This window comes from Pristiophorus japonicus, chromosome 4, assembly GCF_044704955.1.
Source record: "Pristiophorus japonicus isolate sPriJap1 chromosome 4, sPriJap1.hap1, whole genome shotgun sequence".
NCBI lineage: Eukaryota > Metazoa > Chordata > Chondrichthyes > Pristiophoridae > Pristiophorus > Pristiophorus japonicus.
This window is the reverse complement of record NC_091980.1, coordinates 114538442-114562765: the sequence shown is the minus strand read 5'-3', so window position 1 is coordinate 114562765 and position 24324 is coordinate 114538442. Positions and strand designations below refer to the sequence as shown.

Below are 24324 nucleotides of genomic sequence, written 5' to 3'. Positions count from 1 at the left end.
AGAGCATCTGCACATCTCATACATTGCCAGTGGAGGAACTGGGGCTGGGGACTCCCAATGTCAGGAGTTCCCACATCCCTGGCTCTCAGAGGTGAGACCAGGCAAACTAGCCTGCCAAAAATGGCAGCAGTACATACTGCTGGGGTCCAGGTGAGGATCCTGGCCTGGACCGCGGAAGAAAAATTGTCATTTTTTTAATGTTGACCCTGACAAATGGGGAAAAGATCGTTCTGGGAGGAGGCAGGACCACCTCCCTGAGACTACCAAGTTGCACCAAAAATTGCAGTTCATGGGTGCAAGTGGGCACAGGCAGTTGCCACTGACGTTAATAAAAGGATGCCCTTTGAACTCTGTGAACTTTGGTGGGATCAGCCATGGAGTATGTCATGATGCGCTCCCTTGTACATTTTCAGCCCCTATATCTATTAATTGCATATTTATAGAAGATATCATTTTACTTCGTCTCAAAACAGAGTCTGTTGTATGAGCAGGATACATTATGCAAGTAAGATCAAACTAATACAAAGTAAAAATTGAGGTACCTCTTAGAAAATGGCAGTATTATAATTTCAGTTAAACGTTTTTCTATTCACTTTAATTCAGAATAGCAATTGACTATTACATATACAGCTGTATAATCTATATCTAATATAGAGAAGGTGAATGAAATGCAAAACAAGTGCCAGATAAAAAGAAAGGCTTGCATTTATATAGCGCCTTTCACGACCACCGGACATCTCAAAGTGCTTTACAGCCAATGAAGTACTTTTGGAGTGCAGTCACTGTTGTAATATGGGAAACGCGGCAGCCAACTTGCACACAGCAAACCCCCACAAACAGCAAGGTGATAATGACCAGATAATCTGTTTTTTGTTATGTTGGTTGAGGGATAAATATTGGCCAGGACACCAGGATTAACTCCCCTGCTCTTCTTCGAAATAGTGCCATGGGATCTTTTACATCCACGTGAGAGAGCAGACAGGGCTTTGGTTTAAAGTCTCATCTGAAAGACGGCACCTCCAACAGTGCAGTGCTCTCTCTGGAGTGTCAGCCGAGATTTTTGTGCTCAAGTCCCACTCCAGAGACCCGCAACCTTCTGACTCAGAGGTTAGTGTGCTACCCACTGAGCCACAGCTAACCCTTAATAACACAATCCCTGGATGGATGCAAAATACTAAAATGAACAAGGTGGATTTACTAAAGTAGATAATCATGCTAAGCTTTGGAAGTATTATTAAATAATGCAGCAGAAGAAAAGTATTGTTGCCATACAGTAACAGATACTTCTGACACAATGTTAAAAAATGGCCCTAAGTTAGCCTCTTTCTCACTGCAATCAATTTTCCTTTCAACATGCATGCAGAGAACTTTTAAAATTGCTAATACTGGAGTGCATTAAGTCATCCTCGCTTCGAGGGACTGCCTATGATGACCCACCATTATCGCCACAATCAGACAGACTTACATATGTTATTATGCCCCTTAGTGCTCTTTAATGATCATCATATGGTCGCAATCTGAAAAGTGATTTTTCTGGCACTAATGCAATTTATGATACTTCTGTTTCTTAACTTCACTTGGTGGAGCTGCAGACCTGCTGCTGAGAGAGTGAATGGGAAAATCCTATACTTATAGAAAATAAGTGTGTTATTTAATCTTGATCTTTTCAGACAAATAACAAACTTCAGTGCTTTCAGCAGCTATTTGTAAAATATTTGAGAACTAAAGAACAAAATTGTTTGCTAGTTTGAATTTAAAATGTAACACAGTGGGGAAAGGATAATATAATTAACAGTAGATAGTATGTAACCAACAATGTAATCTGCCAATTACTTCATGGGTTTGTAAGCTCAAGCATTTCTCAGAATGAAATAAAAAGCAAATTTCATTATCCGGCTACATATCATTGTGTTTATTTTGTGTGTGTATTGTTTTTAACAAAACATCTTTTACTGTTTTGTATCCTTGTAACAAATATGTATATAACATTATAATAATGATCCTAATACTGGAGAAGCTATAATTTCCATATTAACATGGTAAAAATACTGGCACAGATTTGATTAATACCACCGTCACACACATTATATTGCACATAAAGAAATCGATTGGTAGAAGAAGCACCATTACAGATACAGTATTCCCTTTGATGCCAGATATCAGGTATTTTTTTAAAGAAACAAAATTTATACCTTCTTACAATTGTTTTAGTATTCTGAACAAAATCCAAGCAAACTATCTTCTTATAAGGAAAAATGAAGTATGCATAGTTATCCAAAACTGCATTTAACAGTGTTCACATCACCCATACACAAAATTATACTTGTGTATGCAACAGTATTTCTGTACAATATTTGACAATAATTTAACAACAATCAAATACAGATACAGCTTCTTATTTCTTTCCCAAATAAAATTAGAACTAGTAGTTCAGTCATTCAGGGAATAAACAAGCTAATATGCAAAATTAAACCTTGAATATTAGAGATTTAAAATAACAAATTGCAGCAATAATGAGAAAAGCTAGCTCTTCCTTTCCCACAGAGATTAACAGATTTCCAGCATGCAAACTACCATGTATACATAACGTCAATCATACTGACAGGCAAGTTAGTAATTTAACCCTTATTTGAACCATTTATTTATAATACACAATGTGAATATTTATAAACAACATTTTAAAAACACATTTTTTATAAAACTATTGCCTGATTTTCCAGGAACATTAACTATTAAGCCCTATAATACAGCTTTAAAGTGGCTGACAGTAATGCTACAAAAGACTGTCAGCCATTTAATGTCTCACTGCAATAAAAAACATTTTTGGAAAATAACAGTAGCATTAAATAAATGCAGGGAGCTTTTTGAAAGCGGTCATAGGTGGAGACTGACATTCAAAATGAAATCTGCTAAATTTAGTTACTTTAATAGTAGGCTGCAGTACCAAAAAGAAAACAGGTTCTGCTAGATCAATAAAAACATAGGACTCAAAAGCTTGGAAGAATTTGAGTCTGTGTACTGTTCAGTAAAGGAAGATGCATGCAGCAATGAGAGAAGAGATTGGCAGGACTGGATACACATTAAAAAAACATCTAAAATGGAATACTTGTGTTGATAGATGAGATTTTATTTTGATAGATTTAATAATGTCTTAAACTGGTATGAAAAAGAGAATAACGTATATGTGTGAGGTTGAGATGGAAAAGCAAAATAGAGGATTTAAAGGAATATCAGTACTAGGTGGAATCTTTAAAAACAAATTACAAGGAAATCTTAACTACGATGCCTGGTACACTTCTGAACTAACAAAGATGATGACTTTATGAACTTGTCCATGGTTTAATCCATACCAAGAGTAAGTGAATTTGTGAATTCATATAACTACATAGCTCATTGCTTGGGATAACTTTTCTGTTCCGTAATGTCCTTTTCCATTTTGCCATTTAGAGAAAAATGTCCTTGGTTTAGAGAAGGACTAGACTGAGTCTTCCTCAAGGAACTTTCATCATTTTCAATGTTGAAAATAATTGCCTCAATTTTTTCCAGATCATCAGTTCCTACCTTTAGTTTGGCTTTCAGTAGGTTAATATATGCTTCATATCGACTTTTCTGTGGAGGTAAATTAAAATCCATGAGTAGGTTTAACACAGAGGGCAAAGGCTTTAATTGGACAAAATGCTCAACAATAGAGATTGATTCATAAGTCTTGACTTAAAAGCTGAAAACACAGAAACTATTATCTTGCATGAAATTTTGTGATTATTTCCTATGATGTTTAAAAAATAAAATGAAATGATTAAATTAAACAGACTTTAGAATTCAATATTTTTTCCAAATTGTATCAATTATGACAGTTTTATCATTTTAACTAGTCCTTGAAAAGATTTTGATTTAGTGAAAAGGGTTACAATATTACTTCTTGAATAACTCTATCAGTGTTCTCAAATGATAAAAAGTTAATTTGCTCATTAAGCTGAGTTTGCCTCTGCATGACCTTACTCATCACTGGATGAGTAATTTAGGACTATGTACTAGTGTATCTCCGTCTGTCGAACTACATTTTATTAATACTTTTCAGTACCAATTACATCAACTTTATTAATCATTAGTTGGGTTATATAAAGAGGCAACACTTTCCAAACCGCAATTTGAAAATATCTATATCCACACCCTGCTGCAGTGATGGAGTTATAAACTCCCAGGAATCTGCAAAAAAGTACAACAAGTATTGATAACTTATTTGCTATAATACAAAATGAGCTGAGTGTGCTATTTAGGGATATTTTGACACCATTTCACAATCATGTATTAATAGATTAAATAAATCTATATATTATTAAAATCATTACGTCTGTTGCATGTTCCATCGGAATGTTCTATATACTATGGATATGCTCAGTTTTCCAGATGGGTGAGAAAGGGTATGATAGGCAATGAGAACAGAACAGAACCATTCAGATAAGCAGAAGATGAGACAGTTGCACACAGAAAATCACGAACATGAAGGCAACAGAGACAGGTTAAGATAGACTGGCTAGAAATTCGGTTGGCTATCACCTCCATTTAGCGGCCTGGAGAGGTGGTAAAACATCGCTAATGGCTTAACACCCGACTGTAGAGATTTTAGTGGCACCCGCAAACTTTCGTTGACTTTTACTGGCGGCGCTAACACTTATCGCCTTGCAGTCTAACGACTGCCAGATCATGACGTAGGTACGCGTGCAACGCCCTGCTAGTGTCCCAGATGTGAACTTCAGCTTGTGCACCTCACTTATCGACAGCTGCTGAACACACCAGAAAAACCAGGTGGTCCCAGCTTCTTTGGGTGATACCAGGAGAGTAATTAAAGGGATGAGCAACCGGGTTATCCAGCCTTCACATTGAGTGCCAGGTTTCTACATAGCACAGTACGTGAATTTCTGGGATTGCTGAGGTAGTCTTCAAAGTTACAGTTATCTCGCGATTTGAGGTGTGCATTTACATGGGTACAGTGCTTACACGCCACCCTCGCCTCCTTCAAGCAATTGATAGGTGGTGTCTACGGAGAAGGGAGATTGGGAATATGGGGCCACGAATGATATGACTCCATAGACTTCGAGGCAGGAGGCCTTACACCCCACGGGTTTATCAGGAGCAATTATCATAGCTAGACATATCTGAGGACCACTGTGTTAAAAGGCTGTGATTCTGATGCCTTGACCGTTCTGGAGGCAGCCTTCAGTACTCCCCTGATCAAATGTCACGCTTCATTGTGGTCTGCTGCATGCTGCACAACCTGGCCATCATGAGAGTCCAGGCATTGCCAATGAGGATTGCAGCTCCACCTCAGAAGGAGGAAGAGGACGAGGAGCATGACGACGCACAGCATTGCGAGGCAAACGAGGAGGCTCAGCAGCTACGGAGGAGGCACCATGCCAATGCTGCCGCTGCAAGGGTCACACCTCAGCATCTCATCCTACATTGATTCCGATGAATCAACGACTACATGTCTACATGATTATTGGGCCTCATAGTCACATCGCTATGTGCTAGGCTGATGGCGCAGCTCCGTGAAATTCTCAATTCATACACATGACGTCAATAAAAACAGTCAACTCAACATTTTATTATCTCTAACAAGAGTGTGCCCTCTAGCAGCACACAAACAACCCTTCACCAGAAACTAAAAAAGAATGTAACAAAAGCCCCTTGAAACAGCATAACACACAAGCAATTTCATGATTATATATACAAATGCCTCTCTCATCTGAAATGAAAGACCAGCTCCCAAGAACCATATTATGGCAAGACCCTTCCACAAATAACAGGCGTCAAACATCAGCAACAAAATATATACAATTATATTGACAACATGTGGACATCTGGCCATGGTGGGCAAAGTCATTATTGTGAGTAACTCTCATATTTCCCACCCCTTCCCTTTTCCCCCCTCCCACGCCTAGTGCTCCTCCTTAATGTGTCCTCAGTGTCTGCAGCTAGGCTGCTTGAAGGCTGCTGTTCTGTGAGGCAGAGACTGCAGATGGCCTCGCAGCATGCCTTGGATCAGCTCTGGGTCTGGGAAGGCCCGGCTGCGGATTGCACCACCTCAGCATGAGCGACAGCAGTCTGGGATAGGTAGGGTGCAAAGGCGAAGTGGCAGTGGTGGGAGCTGGAATGCTGTTGTTGTAAGAGAGGACAGCACCTTTCATTTCCACCGACACACTGCCTCTCCCCCGGGGCAAAGCCTCAGCATCCGGAGCAATTGGCTGGAACAAAGATTGCTGGTCTGCTTCGTCACCGTGAGTTCCCCGTTGGACTGTGGGGGCTCTAGACATGATGGCAGCAGTCAGTACTTGCGTGGCATCAATTTGAGTCTGCCTGAGAGCAGACTGAGTATGCAACGCAATGCAGCAGACTGAGAGTTGATGCTACCAACCAGAGACTGCATCACATCACAAAGGCCTTGTGTAGCATCGGCCTGTGCTGTGATAGCTGCTGCCACGTCAGCCATGGCACCTGCCATCACCTCTGGGTCCCCACGGTCGATCGTCAACTCCAACATCCTTTGGTACTTGCCAATGCACCCATAAGGTCACGGTGCATCCCCTGAGACTCTCTCGCCATATCCTCCAAATCCATGTCCATGCCTGAGTCAGGCTCACCAGGACTCAGGCACCGACTCACCCTCCGGGGAGATGGCCCCCAAGCTTGCCCTCATGCTGGGCGTTTCTGCAGTCAACTGGGTTCAGGAGCTTCAAGCTCATCATAAACATAAGAACACAAGAATTAGGAACAGGAGTAGGCCATCTAGCCCCTCGAGCCTGCTCCGCTATTCAACAAGATCATGGTTGATCTGGCCGTGGACTCAGCTCCACTTACCCGCCCGCTCCCCGTAACCCTTAATTCCCTTATTGGTTAAAAATCTATCTATCTGTGATTTGAATACATTCAATGAGCTAGCCTCAACTGCTTCCTTGGGCAGAGAATTCCACAGATTCACAGCCCTCTGGGAGAAGAAATTCCTTCTCAACTCGGTATTAAATTGGCTCCCCCGTATTTTGAGGCTGTGCCCCCTAGTTCTAGTCTCCCCTACCAATGGAAACAACCTCTCTGCCTCTATCTTGTCTATCCCTTTCATTATTTTAAATGTTTTTATAAGACCACCCCTCATCCTTCTGAACTCCAACGAGTAAAGACCCAGTCTACTCAATCTATCATCATAAGGTAACCCTCTCATCTCCGGAATCAACCTAGTGAATCATCTCTGTACCCCCTCCAAAGCTAGCATATCCTTCCTTAAGTAAGGTGACCAAAACTGCATGCAGTACTCCAGGTGCGGCCTCACTAATACCTTATACAGTTGCACTCCATCCCTCTCACAATGAAGGCCAACATTCCATTCGCCTTCCTGATTACCTGCTGCACCTGCAAACTAACTTTTTGGGATTCATGCACAAGGACCATCAGCCGGTCCAGGCAGCGGGCGGTCGAGGGAGTCGTTCAATCTGACTGCCTGCCTCTCTTCCGCTCTTACGTCCGGTCCAGGGTGTCCTTGGAGATGGAGCACGCGGTGTCCACCGGTACGCTCGCGGCCTTCCGCGAGAGGTGGGCACCGGAGGGACTGGAGTGCATCATCACGCCCGGCAACCAAATTTTAATTTGATTTTACGTTTTAAAGTTTAATTTGTTTTAATTGCCGGTGCTTTTAGTGTCCCCCTCCCCTTTTATAGGGGGCACTGGAAAAAATTTGATTTTAGCGCCCCAAAAAAAAACCAAAAAAAAAGGAAAAAAAAAAGGGGCCTTGAAAATGTCAGCTGTGTCACCCAGGCGGGTGGCATGGTTTTAATGTTTATGTTTATTTTCAGGTAAACTCAAAAGAGTTTCATGCACAAGGACCCCCAGGTCCCTCTGCACCGCAGCATGTTGTAATTTATCCCCATTCAAATAATATTCCCTTTTATTGTTTTTTTTTTCCAAGGTGGATGATCTCACATTTTCCGACATTGTATTCCATCTGCCAAACCTTAGCCCATTCGCTTAACTTATCTAAATCTCTTTGCAGCCTCTCTGTGTCCTCTACACAACCCGCTTTCCCACTAATCTTTGTGTCATCTGCAAATTGTGTTACACTATACTCTGTCCCCTCTTCCAGGTCATCTATGTACATTGTAAACAGTTGTGGTCCCAGCACCGATCCCTGTGGCACACCACTAACCACCGATTTCCAACCCGAAAAGGACCCATTTATCCCGACTCTCTGCTTTCTGTTAGCCAGCCAATTCTTGATCCATGCTAATACATTTCATCTGACTCCGCGTACCTTTATCTTCTGCAGTAACCTTTTGTGTGGCACCTTATCGAATGCCTTTTGGAAATCTAAATACACCACATCCATCGGGACACCTCTATCCACCATGCTCGTTATATCCTCAAAGAATTCCAGTAAATTAGTTAAACATGATTTCCCCTTCATGAATCCATGTTGCGTCTGCTTGATTGCACTATTCCTATCTAGATGTCCCGCTATTTCTTCCTTAATGGTAGCTTCAAGCATTTTCCCCACTACAGATGTTAAACTAACCGGCCTATAGTTACCTGACTTTTGTCTGCCCCCTTTTTTAAACAGAGGCGTTACATTTGCTGCTTTCCAATCCGCTGGTCCAGAAAATTTTGGTAGATTATAACGAATGCATCTGCTATAACTTCCGCCATCTCTTTTAATACCCTGGGATGCATTTCATCCGGACCAGGGGACTTGTCTACCTTGAGTCCCATTAGCCTATCCAGCACTAACCCCCTAGTGATAGTGATTATCTCAAGGTCCTCCCTTCCCACATTCCCGTGACCAGCAATTTTTGGCATGGTTTTTGTGTCTTCCACTGTGAAGACCGAAGCAAAATAATTGTTTAAGGTCTCAGCCATTTCCACATTTCCCATTATTAAATCCCCCTTCTCATCTTCTAAGGGACCAACATTTACTTTAGTCACTCTTTTCCGTTTTATATATCGGTAAAAGCTTTTACTATCTGTTTTTATGTTTTGCGCAAGTTTACTTTCGTAATCTATCTTTCCTTTCTTTATTGCTTTCTTAGTCATTCTTTGCTGACGTTTAAAATTTTCCCAATCTTCTCGTTTCCCACTAACCTTGGCCACCTTACATGCATTGGTTTTTAATTTGATACTCTCCTTTATTTCCTTGGTTATTCCTTCTCTTACCGCCCTTCTTTTTCACTGGAATATATTTTTGTTGAGCTCTATGAAAGAGCTCCTTAAAAGTCCTACACTTTTCCTCAATTGTGCCACCGTTTAGTCTGTGTTTCCAGTCTACTTTAGCCAACTCTACCCTCATCCCACTGCAGTCCCCTTTGTTTAAGCATAGTATGCTCGTTTGAGACACTACTTCCTCACCCTCAATCTGTATTACAAATTCCACCATACTGTGATCACTCATTCCGAGAGGATCTTTTACTAGGAGATCATTTATTATTCCTGTCTCATTACACAGGACCAGATCTAAGATAGCTTGCTCCCTTGTAGGTTCTGTAACATACTGTTCTAAGAAACAATCCCATATGCATTCTATGAATTCCTCCTCAAAGCTATCCCATGCGATTTGATTTGACCAATCGATATGTAGTTTAAAATCCCCCATGATTACTGCCGTTCCTTTTTCACATGCCTCCATTATTCCCTTGATTATTGCCCGCCCCACCGTGAAGTTATTATTTGGGGGCCTATAAACTATGCCCACCAGTGACTTTTTCCCCTTACTATCTCTAATCTCCACCCACAATGATTCAACATTTTTTTCATTAGAGCCAATATCGTCTCTCACAACTGCCCTGATATCATCCTTTATTAACAGAGCTACCCCACCTCCTTTCCCTTCTTGTCTATCTTTCCGAATTGTCAGATACCCCTGTATGTTTAATTCCCAGTCTTGGCCCCCCTGCAACCACGTTTCTGTAATGGCCACCAAATCATACCCATTTGTAATGATTTGTGCCGTCAACTCATTTACTTTATTTCGAATGCTGCGTGCATTTAGGTAGAGTGTTTTAATACTAGTTTTTAAACCATGATTTTTAGTTTTGCCTTTTTATTACACTTTGACCCTTTAGAATTTTGCTGTACAGTGGCCCTTTTTGTTTTTTGCCTTGGGTTTCTCTGTCCTCCACTTTTACTCATCTCCTTTCTGTCTTTTGCTTTTGTCTCCATTTTGTTACCCTCTGTCTCCCTGCATTGGTTCCCATCCCCCTGCCATATTAGTTTAACTCCTCCCCAACAGCACTAGCAAACACTCCCCCTAGGACATTGGTTCCGGTCCTGCCCAGGTGCAGACTGTCTGGTTTGTACTGGTCCCACCTCCCCCAGAACCGGTTCCAATGCCCCAGGAATTTGAATCCCTCCCTGCTGCACCACTGCTCAAGCCACGTATTCATCTGAGCCATCCTACGATTCCTACTCTGACTAGCTCGTGGCACTGGTAGCAATCCTGAGATTACTACTTTTGAGGTCCAACGTTTTAATTTAGCTCCGAGCTCCTTAAATTCGTCTCGTAGGACCTCATCCTTTTTTTTACCTATATCGTTGGTACCAATGTGCACCACGACAACTGGCTGTTCACCCTCCCTTTTCAGAATGTCCTGCACCCGCTCCGAGACATCCTTGAACCTTGCACCAGGGAGGCAACATATCATCTTGGAGTCTCGGTTGCGGCCGCAGAAATGCCTATCTATTCCCCTTACCATTGAATCCCCTATTACTATCGCTCTCCCACTCTTTTTCCTGCCCTCCTGTGCAGCAGAGCCAGCCACGGTGCCATGAACTTGGATGCTGCTGCCCTCCCCTGATGAGTCATCCCCCTCATCAGTACTCCAGCGGTGTATCTGTTTTGCAGGGGGATGACCGCAGGGGACCCCCTGCATTACCTTCCTTGCACTGTTCTTCCTGCTGGTCTTCCATTCCCTAGCTGGCTGTGGACACTTCACCTGCGGTAAAACCAACTCGCTACACCTGCTACTCACGTAATTTTCAGCATCGTGGATGCTCCAGAGTAAATCCACCCTCAGCTCCAATTCTGCAACGCGGACCGTCAGGAGCTGGAGGCGGATACACGTTCCGCACACGTAGTTGTCAGGGACACCAGACGTGTCCCTGAGTTTCCACATGATATAGGAGGAGCATATCACGTGACCGAGCTCTCCTGCCATGACTTAACCCTTAGATACACTTAAATTGGCAACAATAATGCTAAAGTTTACTCACTGTTATGGAAGAGAAAAAAGAAAATCTACTCACCAATCACCAGCCAATCACTTACCCCCTTGGCTGTGACGTCAGCTTTCTATTTCTTTCTACTTCTTTTTTGCCTTCTCCCTGTAGCTGCACAAGCCACGCCTCCTCCTCGATGCTGCCCAAACTCCTGAACTCGCTGCCTTTTTATAGGCCTCCGACCCCGGACTGTCGCCTCCTCCTCGATGCTGCCGAACTCCTGAACTCGAGAACTTTTTATAGGCCTCCGACCCCGGACTGTCGCCTCCTCCTCGATGCTAAAATCCCAGGAAGATCGGCTTGTCACCAAGGTGGTGTCCCCACTGTCTGGAGCAGGTGGATCTTGCTGGAGTGGTGCAGAACTGTCGTCCCCTTCCTCCTCATCTCCCCCATTGTTGGAGGTGGACGCCTCACTGACAAGCTGTTGCACTTCTGGCTCTTTATCTGTAAGCACAAAGCCACAGAAGTATGGTTAGCAGTAGGGGAGGGGGCAGGAAGTGAAGAACGAGGTGATATAGGACATTTATATGTAATATGGTCAGGAAATGTGGTTTCAGGGGTAAATGGTCTCATTTAAGAGGGAAAGGGGATTAACATACCGTCACTGTCCCCAGGAGGCTTGGCTTCCCTGACCGCTACCGCATCCACTTGCGCGCCCATGAGAGCGGCCAATCGCTCTTCCACCTCCGTGAGGCCGTGGAGTTCATCCTGTCCACAGCTGTTCGCGCCTGTTGTGAGCGAGTTTCGCCTGCAATAACAAACAGAAGATGGTGTGAGTAAGTGAGCAGCTAATCGTCTGCCACATGTGCCTTGCAGAGTTGATTGGCTGCTATTGTATGGAAGTCTGCAGAAGTCCCTTTGGAAACATAGAAACATAGAAAATAGGTGCAGGAGTAGGCCATTCGGCCCTTCTAGCCTGCACCGCCATTCAATGAGTTCATGGCTGAACATGCAACTTCCGTACCTCATTCCTGCTTTCTCACCATACCCCTTGATTCCCCTAGTAGTAAGGACTTCATCTAACTCCTTTTTCAATATATTCAGTGAACTGGCCTCAACAACTTTCTGTGGTAGAGAATTCCACAGGTTCACCACTCTCTGGGTGAAGAAATTCCTCCTCATCTCGGTCCTAAATGGCTTACCCCTTATCCTTAGACTGTGTCCCCTGGTTCTGGACTTCCCCAACATTGGGAACATTCTTCCTGCATCTAACCTGTCTAACCCCGTCAGAATTTTAAACGTTTCTATGAGGTCCCCTCTCATTCTTCTGAACTCCAGTGAATACAAGCCCAGTTGATCCAGTCTTTCTTGATAGGTCAGTCCCGCCATCCCGGGAATCAGTCTGGTGAACCTTCGCTGCACTCCCTCAATAGCAAGAATGTCCTTCCTCAGGTTAGGAGACCAAAACTGTACACAATACTCCAGGTGTGGCCTCACCAAGGCCCTGTACAATTGTAGCAACACCTCCCTGCCCCTGTACGCAAATCCCCTCGCTATGAAGGCCAACATGCCATTTGCTTTCTTAACCGCCTGCTGTACCTGCATGCCAACCTTCAATGACTGATGTACCATGACACCCAGGTCTCTTTGCACCTCCCCTTTTCCTAATCTGTCACCATTCAGATAATAGTCTGTTACTCTGTTTTTACCACCAAAGTGGATAACCTCACATTTATCCACATTATACTTCATCTGCCATGCATTTGCCCACTCACCTAACCGATCCAAGTCACTCTGCAGCCTCATAGCATCCTCCTCGCAGCTCACACTGCCACCCAACTTAGTGTCATCCGCAAATTTGGAGATACTACATTTAATCCCCTCGTCTAAATCATTAATGTACAGTGTAAACAGCTGGGGCCCCAGCACAGAACCTTGCGGTACCCCACTAGTCACTGCCTGCCATTCTGAAAAGTCCCCATTTACTCCTACTCTTTGCTTCCTGTCTGACAACCAGTTCTCAATCCATGTCAGCACACTACCCCCAATCCCATGTGCTTGAACTTTGCACATTAATCTCTTGTGTGGGACCTTGTCGAAAGCCTTCTGAAAGTCCAAATATACCACATCAACTGGTTCTCCCTTGTCCACTCTACTGGAAACATCCTCAAAAAATTCCAGAAGATTTGTCAAGCATGATTTCCCTTTCACAAATCCATGCTGACTTGGACCTATCATATCACCTCTTTCCAAATGCACTGCTATGACATCTTTAATAATTGATTCCATCATTTTACCCACTACCGATGTCAGGCTGACCGGTCTGTAATTGCCTGTTTTCTCTCTCCCTCCTTTTTTAAAAAGTGGGGTTACATTGGCTACCCTCCACTCCATAGGAACTGATCCAGAGTCAATGGAATGTTGGAAAATGACTGTCAATGCATCCACTATTTCCAAGGCCACTTCCTTAAGTACTCTGGGATGCAGTCCATCAGGCCCTGGGGATTTATCGGCCTTCAATCCCATCAGTTTCCCCAATACAATTTCCCGACTAATAAGGATTTCCCTCAGTTCCTCCTCCTTACTAGACGCTCCGATCCCTTTTATATCCGGAAGGTTGTTTTGTGTCCTCCTCAGTGAATACCGAACCAAAGTACTTGTTCAACTGGTCCGCCATTTCTTTGTTCCCCGTTATGACTTCCCCTGATTCTGACTGCAGGGGACCTACGTTTGTCTTTACTAACCTTTTTCTCTTTACATAACTATAGAAACTTTTGCAATCCGTCTTAATGTTCCCTGCAAGCTTCTTCTCGTACTCCATTTTCCCTGCCCTAATCAAACCCTTTGTCCTCCTCTGCTGAGTTCTAAATTTCTCCCAGTCCCCGGGTTCGCTGCTATTTCTGGCCAATTTGTATGCCACTTCCTTGGCTTTAATACTATCCCTGATTTCCCTTGATAGCCACGGTTGAGCCACCTTCCCTTTTTAATTTTTACGCCAGACAGGAATGTACAATTGTTGTAGTTCATCCATGCGGTCTCTAAATGTCTGCCATTGCCCATCTACAGTCAACCCCTTAAGTATCATTTGCCAATCTATCCTAGCCATGTCACGCCTCATACCTTCAAAGTTACCCTTCTTTAAGTTCTGGACCATGGTCTCTGAATTAACTGTTTCATTCTCCATCCTAATGCAGAATTTCACCATATTATGGTCACTCTTCCCCAAGGGGCCTCGCACAATGAGATTGCTAATTAATCCTCTCTCATTACACAACACCCAGTCTAAGATGGCCTCCCCCCTAGTTGGTTCCTCGACATATTGGTCTAAAAAACCATCCCTTATGCACTCCAGGAAATCGTATTGCTTCCAGTTTGGTTAACCCAATCGATGTGCATATTAAAGTCACCCATTATAACTGCTGCACCTTTATTGCACGCACCCCTAATTTCATGTTTGATGCCCTCCCCAACATCACTACTACTGTTTGGAGGTCTGTACACAACTCCGACTAACGTTTTTTGCCCTTTGGTATTCTGCAGCTCTACCCATATAGACTCTCAGTTGCTACGCAGAGTGACTGTGTGAATGGTGGGATTTGGTGGTTGCCAGCTAAGATTAAGGGTAAGGCTAAAGTTTGTACAACGCATATAAACAGTGAAAAGGTAGTAAGAGGAGGGGTGGGGCTGAGTACATAGAAAATAGGTGCAGGAGTAGGCCATTCGGCCCTTCGAGCCTGAAGGGGGCCAAGGGGTGAACTACGCATGGAGGCCCAATGTATGGTTGCTGAAGTGAGGTGGAACTTTGCAGCTCTCTTCAGCAAAGAAGACCATGCCTGGTACATATAGTGAAGGAGCAGGTACTGCACCGACTGTACATTGTGTGAGACAGTGAGGTTCACATTATGGCATTGTAAAGTTAATAGAAAGGGTACTCACCCTGGCGACCCAAGTGAGGTTGTTCAACTTCTTGCGACATTGTGTCGCAGTTCTGAGCACCGTGCTTCGTGTCGACACATGCTATGCCAACTCCCTTCACAAACGCCAAAATACTCTAGGCGGTGGCCTCCTGCCTCTCTCAGGCTGCAGGCCATCCGACCGCCTCTCAACAGCCGCCATCGAAGCCTTCAGGGCTGTGTATGAAAAACGGTGGGCACGCTGATGGCCTGCTGTCTCAGCCATGTTGCCACTCTGAGCAGACTGCGATGGTGAAACTGCGCCTGTGCAGAGTCATCTTACATCTGCTTAAGAAGCAGCTGGCGCCGGAATGTCTAACGAGCATTGCCTCATCCACAATCGTTCTCGGAATTTGTCGCTAGTTTTCCCCATTACCTCTTCAGAATTGTGCAATGACTGATTTACCGATCCATTTCCCTCTTGGGGCGCTGAAACCTAATTTCACAGTCGACGCCGTTAAATTTCACAAGGCGCTACAGTTACCGACCAGCCGGAACTAACATCTTAAAATGGGCGATATCGAAGTTGTAGCCCTATGTATTGACTTCCCATGAGCAGCACATTGCTAGATCCACTTGTGCAAAATAAAAACAGAAAATGCTGGAAATTGACAGCTGGTTGACTAACTTCCAAAAGAAAAAGGCAAGTTAACGTTTGCAGTGTAACTCTTTCTGAGTTACACCTGGAACACCAACTTTCCTATTTCTCATCTACATGTTGCCCCTTGGCGACATCCTCCGAAATCACTGCATCAGTTTCCACATATACGCTGACGACACCTAGCTCTACCTCACTACCACTTCTCTCGACCCCTCCACAGTCTCTAAATTGTCAGACTGCTTGTCCGACATCCAGTTCTGGATGAGAAAAAGTTTTCTCCAATTAAATATTGGGAAGACCGAAGCCATTGTTTCCGGTCCCCGCCACAAACTCCGTTCCCTAGCTACTGACTCCATCCCTCTCCCTAACATCTGTCTGAGGCTCAAGCACATTGTTCGCAACCTTGGTGTCAAATTTGACCCTGAAATGAGCTCCCGACCACATATCCGCAGCAAAACTAAGACCGCCTATTTCTACCTCTGTAAAATCACTCGTCTCCGCTCTTGCCTCAGCTCATCCTCTGCTGAAACCTCATAGATGTGCCTTTATTAGCTCTAGACTTAATTATTCCATCGCACTCCTGGCTCGCCTCCCACTTTCTACCCTACGTAAACTAGAGGTGATCCAAAACTCGGCTGCCCGTGTCCTAACTCGCACCAAGTCCCATTCAGGCATCACCCCTGTGCTCGCTGACCTACATTGGCTCCCAATTAAGCAATGCCTCGATTTCAAAATTCTCATCCTTGTTTTCAAATCCCTCCATGGCCGCACCCCTCCTTATCTCTGTAATCTCCTTCAGTCCCACAGCCCTCTGAGATATCTGCACTCGTCTAATTTTGCCCTTTTGAGCATTCTTGATTATAATCGATCAACCATTGGTGGCCGTGTCTTCTACTGCCTAGGCCCTAAGCTCTGCAATTCCCTGCCTAAACCTCCACCTCTTTACCTCTCTTTCCTCCTTTAAGACACTCCTTAAAACCTACCTCTTTCAACCTGCCATAATTTCTATTTATATGGCTCGAAGTCAAATTTTTTATCTATTATACACAAGTGAAGCACCTTGGGATGTTTTAGAACATAAGAACATAAGAATTAGGAGCAGGAGTAGGCCATTCAGCCCCTCGAGCCTGTTCAGCCATTCAATGAGATCATGGCTGATCTTCTACCTCAACTCCACTTTCCTTCACTATCCCCATATCCCTTGATTTTCTTAATATCCAAAAATCTATCGGTTTCTGTCTTGAGTATACTCAAAGACTGAGGGGCTGAATTTGGTCGCCGCCCATTTCTCGGTGGCCCCCGGGCGGCACCAATCCTTTTTTCCGCCTGCTGCCACCGGGTCCCGTCGGGAGCCACTTTCGGCTCCGTTGTGTGGGCAGCAGTGGCAGGCAGCGGCAGTCGCCGGGCGGGAGCGAATGAGCGGCCGGCGTCATCAGTGTGTGGCAGTTGGAGGCTTCTCCATCAGGGATCTTTGGAGGGCCTCCAGTATGCATGCGCAAGACATGGCGATTTTTTTGTAGTTTTTGTCTTCCGACATGTCATCATTTTGTGGCCGTTTGAGGCTGATTGCTGTACTGCGCATGCGCTTAAAGGCACACCACTTTATTCCACCTCTGAGTGTGAGAGGAGAGAGTTGGCATTTGAGAGGAGAGAGTTGGAGGTTGGAGAGGAGAGAGTTGGAGGTTGGAGAGGAGAGAGTTGGAGGTTGGAGAGGAGAGAGTTCGAGGTTGGAGAGGGGGCAGTCTGTGTTGGAGAGGGGCCAGTCAGAGAAATTGAGACCCACAAACTCTTGTGCAGCCAATCATTTCATTATTGACGATGAGGGGCCAGAAATCTGCCATGAAGACTGGCAAAACCAGGCACAGAGCGCCATGATTTAATGAGAAGGAATTGGAGGAGCTAGTAACGGAGGTGGAGTGCAGGTACAAAGACCTCACCTAGGATGGTCGTGGTAAGCCTCCACCACCCCAATACCGATGCTTTTGGAGGGAGATTGCTGAGATCGTGTCCGCAATGGGCAATGTTGAGCGGGATGGGGACCAATGCCGGAAACGTTGGAATGATTTGATGGCGCCAGCAAAGTGAGTAAAAATTTATTCGTCTCGTCTTGTCCAATGCCAAAAGGGTTGCGGCGCCTGATGTGTATGTGTGTGGGAGTATGTGGGGGGGGCATCAGCAAAGGGGCTAAAGGCTGCAATATTTCTTTGTGCAGAAGGAAAACGCATCCAAGGCAGCAAGCCTGTGTGGGACGGGAGGAGGGTCAGCAGAGGTGGTCGAATTGAGCAGGCCTACCGCCATGCAACCACGATGGTTGATGCAGTTCCGGTGCTACAGCATGGTAAGGTTATACTAATCTGCGGTCTGAGCCACACTCATGGCATGAAAGGTCATACAGTGTTAAGGCATTCACGGTTTACCGCACACTTTGTTACCCAGTATTGGTGTGCCCATGTAGAGATGGAACTCCTTGCTGGCAGAACGTGAGATGGCACGGCTCACATCTCAGCTTGACCAGCACCACTGTCCATCACCGCCCCCGCCCCCTCCCATCAGACTGAAATGTTGTCCTCTACTTGCAGATGATGACTCAGACTGTACAGATCAAGGCACACCATCGACCTCTGGCCTTCAGAGAAGCCGTCAGATCCCAACATCTCCCACACCAACATCGCCCCCAGCTCAAGACAGCAGATCCTTTCTCCAGCCTCACCTCCCCCCCCACCCTCCCCCAGATCATCTATTTCCACCGCTCCCACCTCCGTCACCCAGAGCCACGAAAAAGAGGAGAGAGAGGAGGAAGAAGGGCCTGACTTTGTGGCCATTGAGCTCAAGGAGCCGGAACAGGATGACAGCAGCCTCCTGCCATGTGAGCCATCTGCCCGCAGAACCTTGGCGGCGGGCTCCGAGTTCCTGGGGTTTGGAACAGACTCCACACTGGCAAGTTCTACCAAGAGCAGAGGCCGTGGTGCGAAGGCAAGCAAGACACCAGAACCCACCAGGAGCAAGCAACCACCTGAAGTTCTAGCACCACTCTCCGCAATTCAGGAGATGGTCCAGCTATCACGGACGAGCGTGCAGATGGGTCGCGATATGCTCCAGACCATGGCTGCACACAATACTCCAGGTGCGGTCTCACCAAGGCCCCATCTTTCGCTACTCATTGCCACTTCATCTAACACACCTTCCCTTCGATAGACTCATATGGAGAAACATATCTGAACTCTTTCTGTGCGGGTTAAGGTCCACCACATTACTCTTTATGTGCTGTGAGGGTTATTCGTTATGTCAGATTTATTACATCTCTCAGAATAGACTTATGTCCTTCACTACAACAAGGCACGTTGGGTACAGGTCTTTTGTGGTGAATCAGAACAAATTTTATGAAGTAGTTTCCTTGCGGTACAAAGAAATACACATTAACAAGGCGATAGTGATAGTCTAGTCATTGAAACCTCAATGGTAGGCCACTGAGTCACCACGGTGCTTGTCTCTTGCTGTGTTCTATTGACTGTAGTCCTTCCTCAATTTGCTCTGTAATCGTGCTGGCCCTAAAGTCAAATAGCTGTAACTTTATAACCTTTTCTTCCCAGACAAATGTTGTCAGAGTCTGCAGCTGTCTCAGGCTTACAATAGATCATTCTAACCCTAACCCTCTCACCCTCTATTTTATATATAGTGCTTCCCTGAGAACTTCTTGAAGGACTGTGTCACAGAATTAATTAATCAGCTTGGCTGCACAAAATGTGACATGCTGAAGACGTTTCACTTATTCATAATTATTCTGCCTTCGCCATTGGGCTTCTCAATGAAGGTCTTTCAGCAAGGTCGAAGAAAAAAGTTTCCATCAGCCGAGACACATTTCAGTCACTTTTATCACATCCAAATTAAACATGACCATCGGCAATAAAGCAAAGCAACATCCAGCTGACTTTTTTCCAGCAGTCCCAGTGATGATGGTCCAGTATCTGCACCATAGCCGCGATGTGCAGCGCTGCAGCACTCGGAGGCCTTCTCCCTGCCGCCCGACTCACGGCCAGGTCAGACCTGCTTTTTGTGAGCGGTCCTTCTGGCGGGCAGTAGATCGATCTGAGGCCAGCATCCCTCACCAAAATGGCCAATTTGCAGCATCCGGCATGGGCGGGCGGCATGACATCACACCGGTGGAACCCTCCACGACCAATCTCCCGCCAGGTGGAATGTGGACGGCAGATGAGTGGTTCCAGAGGAATCGCCCAGAAAAACTACATTTTCGGCAGAACCTCGACGGCTGCGGGCGCAACCTCCACCAATTCCAGCCCCTGAGCCTCCGCAGCCCTCTGGGGTAGAGAATTTCAAAGATTCACCACCCTCTGAGTGAAGAAGTTTCTTCGCATCTCAGTCTTAAATGATTGACCCCTTATTCTGAGACTGTGACCCCTGGTTCTAGACTCCTCAGCCCGAGGAAGCATCCTCCCTGCATCTACCCTGTCAAGCCCTGGAAGAATTTTATATGTTTCAATGAGATCACCTCTCATTCTTCTAAATTCTAGAGAATATAGGCCTAGTCTACTCAATCTCTCCTCATAGGACAATTCCCCCATCTCAGGAATCAGTTTGGTGAACCTTCGTTGCACTCCCTCAATGGCAAGTATATCCTTCCTTAGGTAAGGAGACCAAAGCTGTACACAATACTCCAGATGCAGTCTCACCAGGGCTCTATACAATTGCAGTAAGACGTCTTTACTCTTATACTCAAATCCTCTTGTAATAAAGGCCAACATACCATTTGCTTTCTTAATTGCTTGCTGTACTGCATATTAACTTTCAGTGATTTGTGTACAAGGACACCCAGGTCCTTCTGAACACCAACATTTCAAATCTCTCACCATTTAAAAAATATTTTTCCTACCAAAGTGGATAACTTCACATTTTTCCACATTATATTCCATTTGCCATATTCTTGCCAGCTCACTTAGCCTGTCTATATCCCATTGAAGTCTCTTTGCATCCTCCTCACAACTTACATTATAATATATTATATTTGGTCTCCTTATCTAAATCATTGATATAGATTGTGAATAACTGGGGCCCAAGCACCGATCCTTGCGGCACCCCACTAGTTACAGCCTGCCAACCTGAAAATGACCTGTTTATTCCTACTCTCTGTTTTCTGTCCATTAATCAATCCTCATTCCATGCTAGTATATTACCCCCAATCCCATAAGCCCTAATTTTGTTCAGTAACCTCTTGTGTGGCACCTTATCGAATGGCTTCTCAAAATCCAAATACATATCCATTGGTCTCCCCTTATCTATTCTGCTAGTTACAACCTCAAAAAACCCTAACAGATTTGTCAAACGTGATTTCCCTTTCATAAATCCTTGTTGACTCTGCCCAATTCTATTATTATTTTCTAAGGGCCCTGTTGCCATGTCCTTAATAATAGATTCTAGCATTTTCCCTACTACTGTAGTTCCCCATTATCTCTCCCCCTCATTTCTTAAATAGCAGGATTACATTAGCTACCTTCAAATCTGCGGGAACCTTTCTAGAATCTATGAAATGTTGGAAGATGATAACCAATGCATCCACTATCTCCATAGCCACTTCTTTCAAAACCCTAGGATGTAGGCCATCAGGTCCAGGGGATTTATCGGCTTTCAGTCCCAATAATTTCTCCAGCATTATTTTTTTACTAATACTAATTTCTTTTAGTTCCTCATTCTTGCTAGACCCTTGTAACTCCATTATTTCCAGGAGGTTATTCGTGCCTTGTTCCGTGAAGACAGACACAAAATATTTGTTTAATTTCACTGCCATTTCCTTATTCCCCGTTATAATTTCTCCTGTCTAAGACTGTAGGGGATCCACATTTGCTTTTGCTAAAGTTTTCCTTTTTATATACCTATAGAGGCTTTTACTACATTAGAGACGCTATGGGCTCAATTTTCCCCAAGCCCGTTTTCTGGCGTATTGCCAGAGTTACATCCGTTTTTCTAGGCCAGAAATGCGGCAGAAATATTTTGCCAAAGTTTCCCCGATGTATAATTCGAATTTGGCGCTACGCAGTGTGTCCAGTCGCCTCGGGGGGTGGAGCTTGCTGTCTGTGCCAAAAAACGAAGTCGCACCTTCTATGCATGCGCAGAAATAAAGTTATGTTTTTGACGTTGTTCTAATGGACGCGCATGCTCAGTATAGCTCGAATTTGGCAATCGGCCATTTTTAAAGAGCCAGTTATGTGTGTGAGAAGGAATGCTGTGAGAGCATTTGGAAAATTGCAGCTGCAGTAATACAAGATGCAATGCGGTGCAAGGACCAAGAATTTATTACAGGAAGAAGTGGAGACACTAGTTACTGTGATTGAGAACAGATGGCAGGAGCTGAACACCAGCAGAGGTCACATAAAGGTTCCACCCAAAGAAATGAAGAAACACTGGAACCAAATTGCAGAAGATTACTGCGCAGTGGTGACCACCACGAAATCTGGAGGCCAGTGTAAAGAGAAATGGCAAGACCTTGGTCAAGTAGTTAGTGTAAGTAATATTTTAATTTATTCAATGGAATTTCAATTGCAATTGTAAATGTGACCAGCTGTATATGTCCCACCCAGCAGAAAGACACCCTCTCTAAAAAGTTGCATTTTCATCTTTGCATAATAAAAGGGAAAGAACTTGGAACAGGAAGAGGCCTGGAAAATCTGCACCTACAGACACCCTTGGAAGAGAGGGTCGCTGCTTTGATGGGTCCTGCCTGGAAAAAAGCAATCAGTACTGCACAAACTGGGCTCGCACTCGAAGGAGAGGGTAAGTCCTGCAAATTCATCATCGCCCTTCAAATCAACCTGCTACCTGGCCTGCGATGTGTGAGCCTACTCATTCCACCCATCCTGCCCCCTCCTCTGCTGCTAACCATTTGACTGTTCTGTTATATTTTGCACAACTTGAGGCCAACCCTGACGATGCAGAAGACGATTCAGACACGGACGAGCCTGAAGAGAACATCTTCCAATCCATTCATGAGGGTGATGGGGAGTGGGAGAGGATGGAGCTGGATGAAACTCCCACTGTTGTACTGACTTTGGAGGAGGTGCCGCTCATGGAGGTGCCAGCCCTTTCCGTGATTACTGGTTTGAGTGTTGGTGGAACATTCCATGGTTTCACAGCTTCCGAAGTTGCGGGTCCCAGTGGTGTGGCGCAGTGAGGCACACCCAGATCCCCACCGTCCCAGGCTGCGGGTCCCAGTGTTGGGCTGCGAGACACACCCATGGGGAGGAGGGGAAGGAGAGCTCGACTGCGCTCTCCTGAGGTGCAAGATCGAACAGATGTGGTTCAGATGATGTCATTGAGTGCGGAGAGCATTGACTTTACCCGATCACTCCTGAACGCCATCAGTGGGGCGAGTGATGAGGTAGCGGGACTGTCGGGAGAAGTAACAGCAATGACACGAGAAATGGGAATGATATCCAGGACCATCAGTGAGGGAAAAGTGGCCATGAGGGAGGGAATGTCAGAGGTAGTGCAAACCACATCACTGACCATGAGGGAGGGAATGTTGCAGATAGTTGAGCCAGTTTTGCTCAACATGAGGGAGGGAATGTTGCAGGTCGTTGAGACACTGTCAGAGTGCATGAGGGACGGCATGTTGGAGTTAGCTGCTGCAATAAGGGAACACGCCCAGACCCCGTGTCCATTGACAGAATCAACTGTCACTCCCGCTCTAATCCCCACCAGTCTCTGAAGAGCCCAAAGCCGGGCCTTCCAACTTGCCGCCTGGGCCCTCGAACTTGCCACCTGATACTCCCCACCCCCCCACCCTCAAGAGGTGCGCAATACCCGAGATGTTAGAAAGAATAAGCTCGGTATCAAGCCCAGAAACACTGTGCCACCGCCTGTGGGCAGGGGTGATGGAGTGTACAAGACCAAGCGCAGCGGGCGGTCTTAGAATAAGGGGGATGAGAGATGGGCGCAGCCTTTCTTTGCTGCTGTTGTTGTTATTATTATTGTTATTGTTGTAACTGTTCTCAAATTAAAAGTTTTTTGTAAGTTATGTAAATTTACAAGTTTATAAGTGATCTTAAAATTTTTAAAGGATCTTAAAGAGTGATATTAAAGTAAAGTGTGATACAAGGATAATTTTATTAAAGGTAAGTACATTATAAACTTTTGAATAAAATATATTTTACATTAAAATTGAATCATGTTCCATTAACACAACACAACATTACGGAACAGCTCCAAGCAATAAACATGTCCATGTGGAATAGTTGTCGTTCAGCTCTCAGCCATCAGTAAAGCGTTCACAGATGAGTTGCTGGCACAAGGCTCAAGCAATTGTTAAAGGAGCACGATGGCCCGCCCTCCTCCGCCGTCGTGCTCCGGCCTCGGGCACTTGCATGGCTTCCTCACCCTCATCGTCCTCCTCCTCCTCCTCCTGCTCGTCACCTGTATATTCCACATCATTATCATCAGTCACTCTCACTGCAGGTGGGTCTTCCACTATCAGGTGCTGCTAGCTCATGATGGCTAAGTTATGCAGCATGTAGCACACAACAGTGAACTGACCAACAATCGCAACGGAGTATAGCAAGTAGCCTCCAG

General features: G+C 45.0%; 1 protein-coding gene across 13 annotated transcripts in view; it reads right to left on the bottom strand.

Moving 5' to 3' along the window:
• Nucleotides 1–2479: 2479 nt before the first annotated feature.
• LOC139263036 (PH and SEC7 domain-containing protein 2-like) overlaps nucleotides 2480–24324 on the bottom strand; it is a 420621-nt gene continuing 398776 nt past the window's right edge. For all 13 annotated transcript variants that reach the window (XM_070878509.1, XM_070878513.1, XM_070878508.1 and 10 more), the window contains one exon: nucleotides 2480–3609. In XM_070878509.1, coding sequence (XP_070734610.1) covers nucleotides 3391–3609 — 219 coding nt within the window. In that variant the 3' untranslated portion in view covers nucleotides 2480–3390. The remainder of the gene's footprint in view (nucleotides 3610–24324) is intronic.